The 19123-nt window shown below is 33.3% G+C and overlaps 2 protein-coding genes across 2 annotated transcripts in view; one reads left to right on the forward strand and one right to left on the reverse strand.

Moving 5' to 3' along the window:
• Window positions 1-4515: 4515 nt before the first annotated feature.
• Window positions 4516-14336, reverse strand: LOC112290757 (uncharacterized). Its single transcript, XM_073538330.2, has 3 exons — window positions 10348-14336; window positions 9088-10161; window positions 4516-8835 (listed from the first exon to the last, which is right to left on the reverse strand). Exons 1-3 carry the CDS (start codon window positions 11323-11325, stop codon window positions 5704-5706), a joined length of 5184 nt encoding a protein of 1727 aa, XP_073394431.2. The 5' UTR covers window positions 11326-14336; the 3' UTR covers window positions 4516-5703.
• A 3130-nt stretch (window positions 14337-17466) lies between these two features.
• LOC112290758 (uncharacterized) overlaps window positions 17467-19123 on the forward strand; it is an 84951-nt gene continuing 83294 nt past the window's right edge. Inside the window, exon 1 of the mRNA XM_090255513.1 lies at window positions 17467-19016. Coding sequence (XP_090111639.1) covers window positions 18039-19016 — 978 coding nt within the window. The 5' untranslated portion in view covers window positions 17467-18038. The remainder of the gene's footprint in view (window positions 19017-19123) is intronic.

Below are 19123 nucleotides of genomic sequence, written 5' to 3' on the forward strand. Positions count from 1 at the left end.
GTTCAGTGGGTCACATGAAACAAAGTCGGTGCATGATGCTTGTTTCGCTCAAATAAAACAACTCTCTTTTAAGCGTGCTTGCTGAATCACCTGTGGGCTTTTGTGGTACTTATGATTCGTTGGGGTTTGCAGGTTATGGCTGAGTACTTTCTGATCGCTGAGACAAGTGCGGTGACTCTGACCATTGCTGGTGTCGTTAAGGAAGTTGTGACCATCGTGGTAAGTACAAACATGTCTTCTGGTTTTCTGATGTATGTACCCTATTAGCATACTACTATACATCATCGAATATGTGGAAACAAGGAACTGAATCCTGTGCCCTAGTCTTCAATTTTAAAATTCTATGGAATGTCATATTGCTATAAATGCGTTAGTAATTTAAGTTAGAGGTTTTAGTGACTATACTGCCATTATTGGTGGAGATATGGTTAGGGACCAAGGAAATTTTTTTTGTTGCACTTTTTATGCGAGGTTCACACCGATTGTGAGCGATATGGATAAAGATGAGCAATTTTATTTTTACTGTTCATGACATGACTGGGAGTATACTTGTTGTTTAAACCTCAACCGTTTGGGTTAGTAACGAGGATTTATGTTATTGTTGTTGATGCGTAAGTTGCTGGTTTCTTTTTCAAAGATGAGTTCACGTTGCTGAAGGGCATGGGTTTGGTTGTCATCTTCATTGGTGTCAGTCTCTTCAATTGGTTCAAGTATGTCCTCTCCCCTTGAAAGTAAATGGGTGTAGCATATGGTTATTTGTTGTAAGGAATGTAGTCAGTTTCTAGTGAATGTTTAGGCCCAGGATACGGTATTGTTTAGACTTTCATCAGAATGTTGTTCACAAACAGATGAAAGACAGCTTTAGCACCTAAACGCCCAGCCTTAATATGAACTTCGGTCAGATGTAGGAAATAGATTTTTTTTTTTTTTTTTAAATGCTTCGATGTGGGCTTTGCTGAATATATTTTGACTTTTGCGCAGGTACCAGAAGCTGGTCGAAGGGGGTCTGGGTAACCATACTCTTGAAGACAATCGAAGTTCTCCCAAGTATGCGGTTGTCGACGATGAAACCGTCGAAACCTTTGAACTTGAAGATGACGTTGATCACGTATTGTAACATCGTACGAGAGGTTATGCTCCACCGGTCCAACGCTCTTAGGTTTCAGCACCGTGTTTGCAAATTTATCTTTAATTAAATTCTTGACAAGTCCAAGAGATTATTCTGCAAGGCATTCCTTTTGGATCAATTTTGTTAATAGTTTGTGAACTGCTGCAATGAGCAGAGTCGTACGGGAGCAGTTAAGTCAGGTTTCGAGAAAGAATCCCGCTTTCATCATACGAACTTGAATATGGTCAGTAAGTCGTGGCAAAAATCTCAGTTACATAGAGCCTTAATCATGATATTTGTGTTCCAAAGCTCACAATTAGCGTCTTCGACAGAGGCCACCCAAGAGCTCAGTTAAGATGGGTTTATTGTTGTGGGCAGCTTGTTGCCACAATTGTGCATGAAAACACTCTTGGTGTCATCGCACTTGATGACGGTCTCCTAGCATTCCAAGGCCCGTGCTTCCGATGACGATGCGTTTTCATCCTCACCAGTGTATCTTCTCCTGATCAGTATGACCGTTATTCCCAGTAAGTGGCGAATGCGTAATCTCCTAAAATTCTCGAGTACTCGAAGTTACTGGCAAGATGACTAGCATTAGCGACACCAACGGGAAATTATCGTCATGTACTTAGCTTTTGGGCATAATGTACTTCAATAATTTTACTTCTGCGGGATTGTGTAGCAGTTATCATTGAGGAAGTGAGCATCGAAGCAAGAGCATGTCTGCACTAATCGAGGAGTTTGTGAGGAACACGCTGGCTCCCGGTAATCTGCATTCTTGTTGCTTGTGGCGGCAATTCCTAATTTTGTTCTTTAATTTGATTCATCTACATCGTTGAAAAAGTACGGCCATGGGATTCGTGACATCGGAACTATTGGCTCAATTTTTGGTTATCTCTTAGTTCGCGTGGTTGGTACCCAATGCTGTTAGATGTTCAGAGGATCTGTATGTTTCAGCAGTAGAAGTGCTTATGTGAGATGTGATGTATGGAGAGGACCATAGTGGAAGATTTCAGGTTTGAGACGGCAACGCGAACCAGTGTGTGATATATGTGTTGATTCGTTCGGCAATGTAGTTGTGATGAAGCGATGTTGCATTGCAGTGGTAGTCCTTACTCCATATTTCTTGAGATGCTCTTTGGTATGCTATTAGTTGCACTTAGATTTTGATCTAAGTTGGTGTTTTATGTTTTATCTTTTATTTTTCTCATTGCTTTTATATAAATCTAAATGCGCCTAATATAGTAGTATTTTATTAGTATTTAAGTTTATTCAAGTTAATAAGTTAATAAAATAATCAACAATAATAAGATAACAAAGTATTTTTTTTGACTTGGATATGAAACATTGTTTCAAGTTTAAAAAGATTGACAAAAAAATTTAAATCTATATATCTATTTTCAAAAGTCTTATGAAGATCTTGCACTTTCTGAAGATATGTAAATTTTTCAAAGCCTGGGCTTTTGAAAATAATATAAAACAAAAACAGGCTATTACAAGGATCATAATATTCTTTTATCATGATTCTTTATATATTAATTAATATTTTCATTTTAATAATTATTAAAATAAAATAAAATAAAAATTAACATATAATTCTTAAATATTCAAAAAATTGTATCTTTTAATGGATCTAAAATAAATTTTATGAGACAACAATATTTATGGTATATAGACAAGTCTTGTAGATCCATTTGTATATTTAATTGAAGCTCTATTTGAAGTATCTTCCATAGCTCTTTTTTCAACTCTCTTGCATTTTTTTTCCACAATTAAAAGAAATAAAGGAGAAAAAAAAAAAAAAAAAAAAAAAAAATACCTTCCACTTGAAGCTTTTCACATTGGATTCATCAAATATGTTATATTACATGAAGTCTTGTTTGAAAATGTTTTGGGCACTTGGCTGTAGAAGATGAATTGGAAATTATAACAACAAGGTCCTAACAACTCTAATAGAATCTTAAATAAACCTCAATTAAATCTTAAAAATTCTAATTGAACCTTAATCAAATCTAAAAGAAGTCTTAAAGAAATTATAAAAGAAACATAATGAAATTCTAAAGCAATTCTAAAGATATTATAAAGAACTTTATAATAAATCTTAAAGAAAATATGAGCAAATAATAAAATTATAAATAATAAAAATCCTAAAGAAATAATAGAAAGTCTCTTTTTAAATACTAAAAATATAAATTTAAATTAAATTATAAGTCAATTCTAATCAAATTCTAGTAAAATCTTAATAAAATCTTAAACAAATCTTAATGAAATCCAAAAAAGTTCAAATTGAATCTTAACAAATTCCTAAACAAATTCTAAGTAAATTCCAAGTAAATATTAAGTAAATGATATGTAAATCCTAATAAAATTCCTTTAGAAATTTTAAAATTTCAATGACTATTAATCAAATTTTTGATTTTGAAAAAATGTTTTTAAAATTTCAATATTCAAGCAAACAATAAATACACAAAATTTTAAAAAAACCAAACTTATTAATTGAAAAAAAAAAAAAAAAAAAAAAAAAAAACTTTTAATATTGTTAGGTATCGGCTGTCTTCTTTTTTTTACATGAATTTTGATTTGCTAGTAGCGATTACTCATTGTCGAATTATTTAATTGCTTTCTAAATTGATAAAAGTATAAAAACCTAAGTCCACTATGCATTCACAAAATTATGCTTTAATTGAACCAATGATATTCTTAAGACCACAAAAAATCTCATTGATCCTAAAATTCAAATATCCAAAATTCTAAATCAATCAAAATTCTATATTCTTCAATTGAATTTTTTGATTGATTTTGAATTTGAAAAGCATATTGATGATAAGCACATTGATAGGATTTTGTAGTTTTATCTATATATGACCAATAATATTTTAAAAAAATTCACATATGTAAGCTTCTTTTTATTTTTTAAAACCCAAAATTACTAAAAATATCTTTTTTTAAAAAAACCTATTCAAAACTCAATATCTATATAAATTACTTTAATACCAACAACCAAACAACCTTACTAAAGTTTCTTTTGTAACCTTGCTCTTTAGTCAACAAAAGAATCATGATTTTGCCATAAGATTACAATTTTGTGTCTTAAGATCTAATTTCAACCTTGGTTTAAATCAAATTTTCTATGAGTATCAGCATCTAAATTTTCTAAGTAAAATTTGATAAAATCTATTTTTTTCTATTATCCAAAAAGGGTATTAGTATTATTTTTGTTAATTTATCTTATTTCATCTTATTTATGGCTCTAAAAATTAAGTATTTCTTTTTAAAAAAAGGCAACATTAGCACTTGTTAATTCTACCATCTCCTTGACCATTATCCATAATTTTAAAATATTTTTCTAAAATATTTTTAATTAAGCTTTTTTATAATATAATCTTTGTTTTTTCTTTTAACTAATAGCCTCATTGCAACATGATTGGAGCAATTTGCCAATGAAAAAGAATGTACTCTCTTTTTAGTTGGATCTAATTTGAACTTTACAAGTCTCTATTCCAATGAAAGTATACAACAAAATAATCTAAGAAATGAGAGTTTACTAGAGGACTTATTTGGAGAAGATGTTTAGGTGTACTACTAAGAATTTAGTTCTTGACTGACAATGGCAAAGAGGAGATGTTAGTATCTACAGTGATCAAGGAAAACCTACTATAGATCACAACATTGATAAAGGAATATAAAAATACATTATTTGTGATTTAATTTTGAGGATTTATTTGATGACTAGATAACTTTGTCTAATATCTCTTATAGAGTGTAAGGATGTGAATCATAATAAAATATTTTATATTGATTTAAAAATCAATAATATTAATTTTGATTGATGACTTGTATAGCATATAATGTGTTTGTATGTAATTTTTTATTATCCATTGTTGATTATATAAATTATAGATTATTCCTTTAAAAAACTTAAGGTTAAATATTAAACTAGTATTGGCCCATATAGTCTTAAAAGAAATACATAGAAAATTATGTTTGAATTTGTAATTATATATTAAATGTTAAATTATAAAAACTAAAATAGAATTATAAATGAGTTATAGAAGACAACAAAGATATTTTGGATTATAAATAGAATATATATATATTAATTTTAACAAGTTCATGCAAATCTACTAAATTGAGTGTGCCACTTTTGTTTATATTAAAGATAATATTAAATATAATATTTTTAAATATTTTATAGATAATATAGAACTATCTCATTTAATGTTTTTTACATCACTTGAAGTGGTTTTTTTCTTATGAGAGTTGATGGTAAATCAATCAACAAATAGATAATGTATCATTAGATTATCTAATGCAACAATGAACCACTTGTTTTGTTTGTAAAATCAACTTCTATTGCAACATGTCAAATCTCACAACTAAAGAAAAGAGACAAATGCTTTGTCCTATACATTTTGATACTAGATATTATTCTAGCATTTTTCTTTGTTAAAAAAGGTTACAATAATTGTAATTTTATAGAACTATTTTTAAAAAGATATCATTAAAAAAAATCAAAAAAATCAAAAAAATTATAAATCCTAGAAGATATTCTAATCTAATTAAAATCAATGTGGATAGCAAAACACCCTTAAGCATTAGTTTGAATTTAAAATTGTCAAAGATGTGAAGTTCCTCAATTTATTTGGCAATGACATCAAGCTTGAGCACCCTCTAATATTTAAAGCAATCAAAGATGTAAGGTTGCCCAATTCATTTGGCAATGATATCAAGCTTGAACACCACTCCATATTTAAGGTAGTCAAAGATAAGAGCTTGCCTAATTCCTTAGGCAATGACGTCAAGCTTTCACATCCAAATATATCAAAGGTAGTCAAAGATGTAAGGTTGCCTAATTCAATTGGCAATGACGTCAATTTTTTGCATCTATTCATAATTAAGGAAGTCAAAGATGTAAAGTTGCCTAATTCAATTGGCAAAGATGTCAAGTTGGAGCACCACTCCATATTTAAGGTAGTCAAAGATTTGAGGTTGCCCAATTCATTTGGTAGTGATTTCAAGTTTTCACACCACTTCATATTTAAAGTAGTCAAAGATGTGAGGTTGCCCAACTCCTTTGGCAATATTGTCAAGCTTAAGCACCATTCAATATTTAAAGTAGTCAAAGATTTCAGGTTGCCTAATTCATTTGGCAATGATTTCAAGCTTTTGCACCATTCCATATTTAAGGTGGTGAAAGATTTGAGGTTGCGAAATTTTTTTGTAAATGATGTCAAACTTAAGCATCCATTCATATTTAAGGTAATCAAAGATATGAGGTTTCCCAATTCATTTGGCAATGACATCAAGCATAAGCACCCACTAATATTTAAGGTAGTTAAAGATGTGAGTTTGTCCAATTTATTTGGCAAAGATATCAAGCTTTTGCCCCACTCCAAATTTAAGGTAGTCAAAGATATGAGATTGTCCAATTCATTTGGCAATGATGTCAAGCTTAAGCATCCATTTAGATTTAAGGTAGTCAAAGATATGAGGTTTTCCAATTCATTTGGCAATGATGTCAAGCTTAAGCACTCCCTCATGTCTAAGGTGGTCAAAGATGTAAGGTTGTCCAACTCATTTGGCAATGATGTCAAGCTTAAGCACTCCCTCATGTCTAAGGTGGTCAAAGATGTGAGGTTGCCCAATTCATTCGGTAATGATGTTAACCTTGAGCATTCCCTCATATCTAAGGTGGTCAAAGATGTGAGGTTGCCCAATTCATTTGGCAATGATTTTAACCTTGAGCACTCCCACATGTATAAGGTGGTCAAAGATGTGAGGTTACCCAATTCACTTGGCAATGATGTCAAGCTTCTGCATGCTCTCATATTTAAGGTAGTCAAAGATGTAAAATTACCTAATTTACTTGACAATGACTTCAAGCTTGAATAAAAACGTATATCTAAGGTATTGAAAGATATGAGGTCACCAAATATATTAGGTAATAAGTTCAACCCAAAGCACTCTCTCATATTTAATGTAGTCAAAGATGTGAGGTTGCCCAATTCATTTGGCAATGATGTTAATTTTGAGCATTCCTTCATATCTAAGGTAGTCAAAGATGTGAGGTTGCCCAATTCATTTGGCAATGATGTTAATTTTTTGCAACTATTAATATTTAAGGTAGTCAAAGATGTGAGCTTGTCCAATTCTTTTGGCAATGATTCCAAGTTCAAGCACCACTCCATATTTAAGGTAGTTAAAGATATGAGATTGTCTAATTTATTTTGCAATGACATCAATTTCTTGCATCTATTCATACTTAAGGTAGTCAATGATATGAGGTTGCCTAATTCATTTGGCAATGATGTCAATTTTTTACAACTATTAATATTTAAGGTGGTCAAAGATGTAAGCTTGCCCAATTCCTTAGGCAATGATTCCAAGCTCAAGCACCACTCTATATTTAAGGTAGTTAAAGATATGAGGTTACCCAATTCATTTGGCAATGACATCAATTTTTCACACCTATTCATAGTTAAGGTAGTTAAAGATATAAGGTTGCCTAATTCAATCGGCAATGATGTCAAGCTTGAGCACCACTGCATATTTAAGGTTATCAAAGATGTCAGCTTGCCCACTTCATTTGGCAATGATGTCAAGTTTTCACACCACTTCATATTTAAGGTAGTCAAAGATGTGAGGTTGCCCAATTCATTTGGCAATGATGTTAATTTTTTGCACCTATTAATATTTAAGATAGTCAAAGATGTAAGGTTGCCTAATTCCTTTGGTAATGATTTTAACCTTTCACACCCACTTATATCAAAGGTAGTCAAAGATGTAAGGTTGCCTAATTCAATTGGCAATGATGTCAAACTTAAGCACCACTCCATATTTAACATAATCAAAGATGTGAGCTTGCCTACTTCATTTGGCAATGATGTCAAGTTTTCACACTTCTTCATATTTAAAGAAGTCAAAGATGTGAGGTTGCACAATTCTTTTGGCAATGTTGTCAAGCTTAAGCACCACTCAATATTTAAAGTAGTCATAGATTTCAACTTGCTCAATTCATTTGGCAATGATGTTAAGCTTTTGTACCATTCCATATTTAAGGTAATCAAAGATATGAGGTTACCTAATTCATTTGGCAATAACATCAAGCATGAGCAACCACTAATATTTAAGATAGTGAAAGATGTGAGTTTGCCTAATTCAATTGGCAATAATTTCAAGCTTTTGCAACGCTCCATATTTAAGGTATTCAAAGATATGAGATTACCCAATTTATTTGGTAATGATGTCAAGCTCAAGCATCCATTTATATTTAAGGTAGTCAAAGATGTGAGCTTGCCCAGTTCTTTTGGTAATGATGTCAAGCTTGAGCACTCCCTCATGTCTAAAGTAGTCAAAGATGTGAGATTGCCCAATTCATGTGGTAATGACATCAAACTTAAGCACTCCCTTATGTCTAAAGTAGTCAAAGATGTGAGATTACCTAATTCATTTGGCAATGATGTCAAGCTTGAGCACCTCTGTGTATCAAAAGTAGCAATAGATATGAGGTTGCCCAATGCATTTGGTAATGATATCAAGTATGGACAACTTAGTAGAAAACATCTTAAATTGACTGATTGTCTTGTCAACTCTAAAACACTTCTCAAATCATCTCCTGATGTAACAACACCATCATTACAAATTAACAATTGAAGTGAAGAAAAGCATGTACTTCTCATTTCACTTAACTTCTTGTCATTTATATTGTTGTAACACAATCCCTCCAACTACAACACAACATAGTTCAATCACATTACAAAATTAGATTCTTTGCGTTAGAAGTCGACTTCATACATATACAAATTTCAATGTAATAGAAATTAATAAATCAACCAAAAAATTTGTATCAATATGCACTTTTCACATACATTAACACCTAAATGTTACAATTATATTACATCTCTAATATTCCAACCTTCATTCTTATCTATCATTAATACTTTCATACATGTCATTTGAATGATGGTCAAGTCCATTACCTTTTCACTAATTCCATCCAAAGCCTCTTCATTCATATTCCATACTCGTGTGTTCGTATATTCTATTTCTGTTTCAACAATCTTTCTACCCATGTCTCGTAGTTGATCATGCACTCTTATAACTCCATATTTGTGTATTTTTATCAATGATTGGTTAATCAATGTATTTAATGTATATTCCATATCTTCTTTTACTCTTTTTTCTTCTATGTTGGACCATATTCGCAATGCTCTTTCTTTCAACATGCCTTCCAAAAACACATCATTGTTAAAAAAACAACATATATCCAAAAACATTTTCTTCTCTTCAACTCTCAAGTTATCAAAACTTACTCTCAATATATTCCAAATCTTATAATCACTATTCTTTTCATCTCCATCCAACTCTCTTCCCCTCTTCAATCTTTGAAAAGCTCGCTCCCAACATCTCAATCTCTTTTTATCTCTTAAATATGCACCCATAACTTTCAAACTCAATGATAGGCCATTGCATGCTTTCACAATCTTTTTGCCAACTTCAACAAGTTCATTAGGCAATTTGCCTTCATGTCCACAAGAATGAGTGATAAACAACCTCAAACTTGTTTCTTCATCAAGTTCTTCAATATTTATTTTACATAGTTCAATACCACAATGCTCCATAACTTCCCCATTTCGAGTTGTCACAATTAATGTACTACCACTCATTGAAAATAAATCATCCATAGGCACAACAGCTTCAATTTGACTTTTGTTTGTCACATTGTCAAAGATTATGATGACTCTTTTTTTGATCAAAAATAATTTCAACATTTCTTGTGCGTCTTTCAAATCCTTTGGTTTTGCTTCAACTTTCAATTGCTCTAAGATGTGGCAAGACCTTTTGTAACAATCACTGCCACTTCCATCACATTCAACAAAGCATGAAGCATCATACATGTGCTTCACATTATTCAATTTTGTCTTTGCTATTGTGGTCTTGCCTATTCCACCCATTCCAACAAGACATAATAACTTCACTTTGCTTATACATAAGTTTGATATTTGCAATAAGCGTTGCTTTCTACCAAGCACTTCTTCCTCAACCATATCAACCTATAATAAGAAATTAAACCAAGCATCAACACAAAGAATGATATGAATACACATAAAGTAAACACTACATTTCAATCTAGATCTTCAAACTAGCACTCTGTTAACCACAACTAACCATTAACATATCATGTCATTTAGTGTATAACTAAAACTCTAAACAATCAAATCTCTTCTACACATTCTAACCTCATTTAATAAAATTGGTTTTGGAATAAGTACTTTTTTGGATAATTGTTGTAACTCTATATTTTTATGACCATTATCCTTTGATATACCATAATATTTTTTTTTTACCACAACTCCACTCATAATCTTTTTCTTCAACATTACCAGTCTTTCACAAATGTTTGCAAACTTGGGTCGACATAATGGATTTGAGTTCCAATAATCTTTGATAAGCTCTGTCAATTCATTACAATTAGGAGTTAATTCAGGTCTCTTACCTCTCTCTAATCTTTCCAATATCTCTGTTCTCTTACAATCATCAAATGGCTCTCTTTTAGAAAGAATCTTACAACATACCATTGCAAATGAAAATACATCTGCATCAAAAGGGCATATTGTCATCGTTTCATATTTTTTCTTCAATACCTCTGGAGCTATGTAGGGTGTACTATCATAAATATAATTATTCTCTATTACTTTTGGATTGCTACCAACTCCAATCTTAGATATTCCAAAATCAATTACTTTTACAATAGCATATTGAACAATTTTGTTCATCACTTTCTTTTCTACAATATTAACCAAAATATTGTCAGGCTTCAAATCACGATGTGCAATGTGCATGTCATGCAAGTAACACATTTCTCTTGCAATTTGATACATGATATCAATTAAAAATATGTAAGATTCCTCTCTTTTTGTTTCTACCATATCCCTCAGACTTTTTTGCATCAATTCCATCCCCAAATATACATCATTTTTCTTCATATCAAATGAAGAACATCCTTCACATTCATCTCCAATATTTTTCATTGCAAAATAATATGATATCAAATTAGGATGGCATAGAGTTGCTAAGATGCTTGCTTCTTTTATGAAAACTTTCACATGCACACCAGTCATCTTCTTGATTGCACACGAAAGGCCAAACCACTTTGATTTATACACTTCTCCATAAAATCCTTTACCTAAAGATTTTATAAAATCAACACTTTTCATATTTGATGATAATTTCAAATCATCCAATTCTCCACCTTCTATGCAATGCAAGTTTTTCACCCTTAATAATAGATGCTTTGCCAATCCACAATTTTCAGATTTTCCTTCTTCATTTGAAAGATTCAATTTCTCCTATAAACACCTCTCATCGCCTTCTACTTCATCATAGGTTGCAACATGAATAGTATCAAAAACCTTCTCTTCAAATATTTCACCAAAGTCCTTCAAAAGCACATGAATTGCTACTTCATAACAACACTTCAAGTCCAAAAGTAGTTCTCTAAAAGTCTCTTTGTTCTTCAATTGAATCACTGCTACTTTGCACTATTTCTTTTTTCCACAATTCTTCACCAATATATAAGCTTTATCCAATATAATCAACAACTCCATCAATAAATCTCCATACTTCAATCCATCATTGCTAGAAGTCATCAAGTAGTCATACACCTTCATAACATGTTCAATGTTTGTGCATAAAGTTGAACATTGGTTTTTGTTCAACATGTCTTTTTTTTTCAACAAAACCTTCAATGCTACAATATAGGCTTGACATCCTCGCCAAACATCTCCACCAATACCTTCTATGTTTGATATTGTGCCAATATCTTGCAAACAATCATTAGATTGTTTCATACTAGGTAGATATCTTTTTCTCCATACACATGGTGGTGGTGGTGTGTACCTCAACACCAAAAAATATTTCTTGACCAACTCCAAAACATATGCCATGCTCACTTCCTCACAAATGTTCCAATATTCAACCTGTTGACATACATTCACAATTGTACATTAGATTTACTTTCTTCCCTATTCTCCACTCTCCTATCTACATTGATACACCAAGCATATCATCTCATATCCTACACAATACATGTATCACTCTAACAATACATATTTAGCCTTAGAAAATTTAGAGCAATGCTTTTATCTGATGCATTCCTAAGTGCTCAAACAAGAGAACCTATGATTCACTACGATAATGTCCATCATGTCACTCAGTCACGTAATGCATTGGCGTAGCCACTCCATATCAGATGCATACCTTGCGTTCTATACAAGTAGCTTCGGCACATTTTACTATGATCTCATACGTCTGCACAAACATTTGAAACATGTTACTGCCCACAACATTCACCTAAAAAGAAAGTATATCTACGGACGGAGCAGTAGACGCTGGTGTGAACAGAAAGTGTAAAGGATACCACACATGCACTGGCGGAGGAGGAAATTTACTCATAAACAAGCTCCCAAATAAAAAAAACCGTAGTCACATCAGCTCCACTTACGTACTCCTGGAACTTCCGTAAAACCAGACGCCGTGATAGTGAAAAAGTAATATGATCTTTCGGAAAAGACAATTGCGCAAGTCAACGTCATCGATGAGAAACTACGAACGTGAATGAAGAGTAAACAGTACAACCCTCTGGTTGAAAGATGTAACAAATTTTGGAAGCCACCCATCCGTGAAGTTTCCGAGCACAGATTTCGACCACATCTTCGTTACGGACGAGATGCTGATTATGGAACTACCCATGTGAAACGAGAATCAGTACGGTAATTGTTTCTATCCAAGCACCAGTTTTCAACCCAATGAATTACGAAGCTGTGAAGGCTTGAAATTCCATGGAGTAAATGGTTAAACGGTTAACTAACTTGATTTTCTCGTCCAATCCCAGAAAAACTACATAATTGTTTCGATCAATACGGGGAGGAAGGTGCACCAGTTGAATTGGATATCAAGCACGATAAGCAGATCTTGCTGAATTGAGCTCCTACCTCGTAAAAGATTAAGATTCAATATCACCAGCTCAGAATTTCAATGACACAGAAAACCTAAAATTGCTTCAAACCAGAAAGTAGACTGTCGGCAGAAAGAATCCATGTTTGAGTTTCCAAACAGCATGATGAGGACACAGGAGGGAGCACTGTGCAGAAAGAAAGATCGAAAGAGCAAGAGCAAGAGCAAGATAAGAGAAGAAAGGGTGAGAAGAGAATGCACACATACCTGGGAGGCAGGCAGGCAGAGAAACGGGAGGCGAGGGAAGGGGCAGGTTCCAGTGCAAGGGACGCGGGGGTGGAGATGGCAGTGATGCATTCGTTAGATTGTAGGCATGGGAAAGAGATGGGGTGGCGAGAGTCACGAGAGGAATAAAGAAGAAGAAGAAGGAAACGGAGTTGAGCGGAGGCGGAGGAGGAGGGCACGGCAGTGCAGGGTTAGGGGGAAGGGGTGGGAGGGTTAGGATTAGGGTTTGAGGGAAAGGGAGGGAGGGTTAGGGTTTGAGGGGAGGGGAGGGAGGGTTAGAGTTTGAGGGAAAAGGAGGGAGGGTTAGGGTTTGAGGGGAGGGGAGGGAGAGTTAGGGTTTGAGGGGAGGGGAGGGAGGGTTAGGATTAGGGAGGATTAGGGTTAGGGAGGAGGTGCACCTTGGAAGGTGTCAAAGCTGCAAGACTGGGTGAGGAGACGCAGAAAGACAGATGATAGATAATGGCATTGATGCATTTCCACCCAACCCAACAAAGTTGTCACCTCAATAAAGTTGCTTAACTCAGAACACTATGTGCTTTTAGGATTTAAGAATTTCCATATTGTTCATGAAATTATTACATGAAACGACATCTGCATACATCTAACACAAGGCTCCAGTGCATTGTATTCTTTCATCATCCAAAAGGATCAAACTCCCCATTATTTGTTTGATTCACTCTACATTTTTGAATCAAAATCTTAAAAGTTTATGAATTTTGAAAAGACTGGTTGTTTTCATCAAAAATGTTGCAAGAATACTGTCCTTTCTAGCTACTTTTCAAGTTAGTAGTATGAAAAAAAATGTTTCTTTTGAAATAAAAAGGTTTATATTTTAACTAATTAATATTTAATTATTAAAATTTCACTTGTTTTTATGTTTGATGATGTATATATATTTCTCACTCTAAGTTTATTTAACTTTATAAAGTAAAATTAATAAAACATGGATTTTATAAATCTTAATAATATATGTGTATATTAAGGTAATTATATATACATATATAAACTACACAACTATACACACACACATATATATATATATATATATATATATATATGTTTGATGATAATAATAATTAAGTAATTGTTTTTATTCTATTATCTCACAAACCTTTGTCTGAAAAAAAAGACAATTGGAGAAGGTTGAGTTTTTTACTATTCCAGAAAGTCAAAACTAAGTAAACTGGTCAAGCATTTACTATCAGTTGGCTATTTTTAAGGTTAATCTCATGTTTTTCAAATTTAGGTATGTTGAAGGTATTTTAGTTATTAGAAAAAAATTCATGTATATATATTAAATTTTAGACATTCTACAAAGAGTAAAATATACTAGAAGAAAACAATGAAGTAAAATTATAACATACATGAACAAGAAAACTTGGTGACCATGCTTAGGACAAAGAAGAAAAAATACTATTAGATGAGTTACTAAGAAACTTCTACCTAAGACAACAATTTTCTATATATCCATGCTTGATGTATTCCACAAAACTCAAACAGTTTCTGTCATCTTTCTGCTAATCTAAATACAACAGTCATTAGTTAATTAAGAACCGCTTCAACACTACCAAAATATTATAGCAGTTTAAGATACTGTATTTTTGTATATATATATATATATATATATATATATATATATGTGTGTGTGTATAGTTGTGTAGTTTATATATGTATATATAATTACCTTAATATACACATATATTATTAAGATTTATAAAATCCATGTTTTATTAATTTTACTTTATAAAGTTAAATAAACTTAGAGTGAGAAATATATATACATCATCAAACATAAAAACAAGTGAAATTTTAATAATTAAATATTAATTAGTTAAAATATAAACCTTTTTATTTCAAAAGAAACATTTTTTTTCATACTACTAACTTGAAAAGTAGCTAGAAAGGACAGTATTCTTGCAACATTTTTGATGAAAACAACCAGTCTTTTCAAAATTCATAAACTTTTAAGATTTTGATTCAAAAATGTAGAGTGAATCAAACAAATAATGGGGAGTTTGATCCTTTTGGATGATGAAAGAATACAATGCACTGGAGCCTTGTGTTAGATGTGTGCAGATGTCGTTTCATGTAATAATTTCATGAACAATATGGAAATTCTTAAATCCTAAAAGCACATAGTGTTCTGAGTTAAGCAACTTTATTGAGGTGACAACTTTGTTGGGTTGGGTGGAAATGCATCAATGCCATTATCTATCATCTGTCTTTCTGCGTCTCCTCACCCAGTCTTGCAGCTTTGACACCTTCCAAGGTGCACCTCCTCCCTAACCCTAATCCTCCCTAATCCTAACCCTCCCTCCCCTCCCCTCAAACCCTAACTCTCCCTCCCCTCCCCTCAAACCCTAACCCTCCCTCCTTTTCCCTCAAACTCTAACCCTCCCTCCCCTCCCCTCAAACCCTAACCCTCCCTCCCTTTCCCTCAAACCCTAATCCTAACCCTCCCACCCCTTCCCCCTAACCCTGCACTGCCGTGCCCTCCTCCTCCGCCTCCGCTCAACTCCGTTTCCTTCTTCTTCTTCTTTATTCCTCTCGTGACTCTCGCCACCCCATCTCTTTCCCATGCCTACAATCTAACGAATGCATCACTGCCATCTCCACCCCCGCGTCCCTTGCACTGGAACCTGCCCCTTCCCTCGCCTCCCGTTTCTCTGCCTGCCTGCCTCCCAGGTATGTGTGCATTCTCTTCTCACCCTTTCTTCTCTTATCTTGCTCTTGCTCTTGCTCTTTCGATCTTTCTTTCTGCACAGTGCTCCCTCCTGTGTCCTCATCATGCTGTTTGGAAACTCAAACATGGATTCTTTCTGCCGACAGTCTACTTTCTGGTTTGAAGCAATTTTAGGTTTTCTGTGTCATTGAAATTCTGAGCTGGTGATATTGAATCTTAATCTTTTACGAGGTAGGAGCTCAATTCAGCAAGATCTGCTTATCGTGCTTGATATCCAATTCAACTGGTGCACCTTCCTCCCCGTATTGATCGAAACAATTATGTAGTTTTTCTGGGATTGGACGAGAAAATCAAGTTAGTTAACCGTTTAACCATTTACTCCATGGAATTTCAAGCCTTCACAGCTTCGTAATTCATTGGGTTGAAAACTGGTGCTTGGATAGAAACAATTACCGTACTGATTCTCGTTTCACATGGGTAGTTCCATAATCAGCATCTCGTCCGTAACGAAGATGTGGTCGAAATCTGTGCTCGGAAACTTCACGGATGGGTGGCTTCCAAAATTTGTTACATCTTTCAACCAGAGGGTTGTACTGTTTACTCTTCATTCACGTTCGTAGTTTCTCATCGATGACGTTGACTTGCGCAATTGTCTTTTCCGAAAGATCATATTACTTTTTCACTATCACGGCGTCTGGTTTTACGGAAGTTCCAGGAGTACGTAAGTGGAGCTGATGTGACTACGGTTTTTTTTATTTGGGAGCTTGTTTATGAGTAAATTTCCTCCTCCGCCAGTGCATGTGTGGTATCCTTTACACTTTCTGTTCACACCAGCGTCTACTGCTCCGTCCGTAGATATACTTTCTTTTTAGGTGAATGTTGTGGGCAGTAACATGTTTCAAATGTTTGTGCAGACGTATGAGATCATAGTAAAATGTGCCGAAGCTACTTGTATAGAACGCAAGGTATGCATCTGATATGGAGTGGCTACGCCAATGCATTACGTGACTGAGTGACATGATGGACATTATCGTAGTGAATCATAGGTTCTCTTGTTTGAGCACTTAGGAATGCATCAGATAAAAGCATTGCTCTAAATTTTCTAAGGCTAAATATGTATTGTTAGAGTGATACATGTATTGTGTAGGATATGAGATGATATGCTTGGTGTATCAATGTAGATAGGAGAGTGGAGAATAGGGAAGAAAGTAAATCTAATGTACAATTGTGAATGTATGTCAACAGGTTGAATATTGGAACATTTGTGAGGAAGTGAGCATGGCATATGTTTTGGAGTTGGTCAAGAAATATTTTTTGGTGTTGAGGTACACACCACCACCACCATGTGTATGGAGAAAAAGATATCTACCTAGTATGAAACAATCTAATGATTGTTTGCAAGATATTGGCACAATATCAAATATAGAAGGTATTGGTGGAGATGTTTGGCGAGGATGTCAAGCCTATATTGTAGCATTGAAGGTTTTGTTGAAAAAAAAAGACATGTTGAACAAAAACCAATGTTCAACTTTATGCACAAACATTGAACATGTTATGAAGGTGTATGACTACTTGATGACTTCTAGCAATGATGGATTGAAGTATGGAGATTTATTGATGGAGTTGTTGATTATATTGGATAAAGCTTATATATTGGTGAAGAATTGTGGAAAAAAGAAATAGTGCAAAGTAGCAGTGATTCAATTGAAGAACAAAGAGACTTTTAGAGAACTACTTTTGGACTTGAAGTGTTGTTATGAAGTAGCAATTCATGTGCTTTTGAAGGACTTTGGTGAAATATTTGAAGAGAAGGTTTTTGATACTATTCATGTTGCAACCTATGATGAAGTAGAAGGCGATGAGAGGTGTTTATAGGAGAAATTGAATCTTTCAAATGAAGAAGGAAAATCTGAAAATTGTGGATTGGCAAAGCATCTATTATTAAGGGTGAAAAACTTGCATTGCATAGAAGGTGGAGAATTGGATGATTTGAAATTATCATCAAATATGAAAAGTGTTGATTTTATAAAATCTTTAGGTAAAGGATTTTATGGAGAAGTGTATAAATCAAAGTGGTTTGGCCTTTCGTATGCAATCAAGAAGATGACTGGTGTGCATGTGAAAGTTTTCATAAAAGAAGCAAGCATCTTAGCAACTCTATGCCATCCTAATTTGATATCATATTATTTTGCAATGAAAAATATTGGAGATGAATGTGAAGGATGTTCTTCATTTGATATGAAGAAAAATGATGTATATTTGGGGATGGAATTGATGCAAAAAAGTCTGAGGGATATGGTAGAAACAAAAAGAGAGGAATCTTACATATTTTTAATTGATATCATGTATCAAATTGCAAGAGGAATGTGTTACTTGCATGATATGCACATTGCACATCGTGATTTGAAGCCTGACAATATTTTGGTTAATATTGTAGAAAAGAAAGTGATGAACAAAATTGTTCGATATGCTATTGTAAAAGTAATTGATTTTGGAATATCTAAGATTGGAGTTGGTAGCAATCCAAAAGTAATAGAGAATAATTATATTTATGATAGTACACCCTACATAGCTCCAGAGGTATTGAAGAAAAAATATGAAACGATGACAATATGCCCTTTTGATGCAGATGTATTTTCATTTGCAATGGTATGTTGTAAGATTCTTTCTAAAAGAGAGCCATTTGATGATTGTAAGAGAACAGAGATATTGGAAAGATTAGAGAGAGGTAAGAGACCTGAATTAACTCCTAATTGTAATGAATTGACAGAGCTTATCAAAGATTATTGGAACTCAAATCCATTATGTCGACCCAAGTTTGCAAACATTTGTGAAAGACTGGTAATGTTGAAGAAAAAGATTATGAGTGGAGTTGTGGTAAAAAAAAAATATTATGGTATATCAAAGGATAATGGTCATAAAAATATAGAGTTACAACAATTATCCAAAAAAGTACTTATTCCAAAACCAATTTTATTAAATGAGGTTAGAATGTGTAGAAGAGATTTGATTGTTTAGAGTTTTAGTTATACACTAAATGACATGATATGTTAATGGTTAGTTGTGATTAACAGAGTGCTAGTTTGAAGATC

Source organism: Physcomitrium patens, chromosome 13 (genome assembly GCF_059467195.1).
Source record: "Physcomitrium patens ecotype Gransden chromosome 13, ASM5946719v1, whole genome shotgun sequence".
Lineage (NCBI taxonomy): Eukaryota > Viridiplantae > Streptophyta > Bryopsida > Funariales > Funariaceae > Physcomitrium > Physcomitrium patens.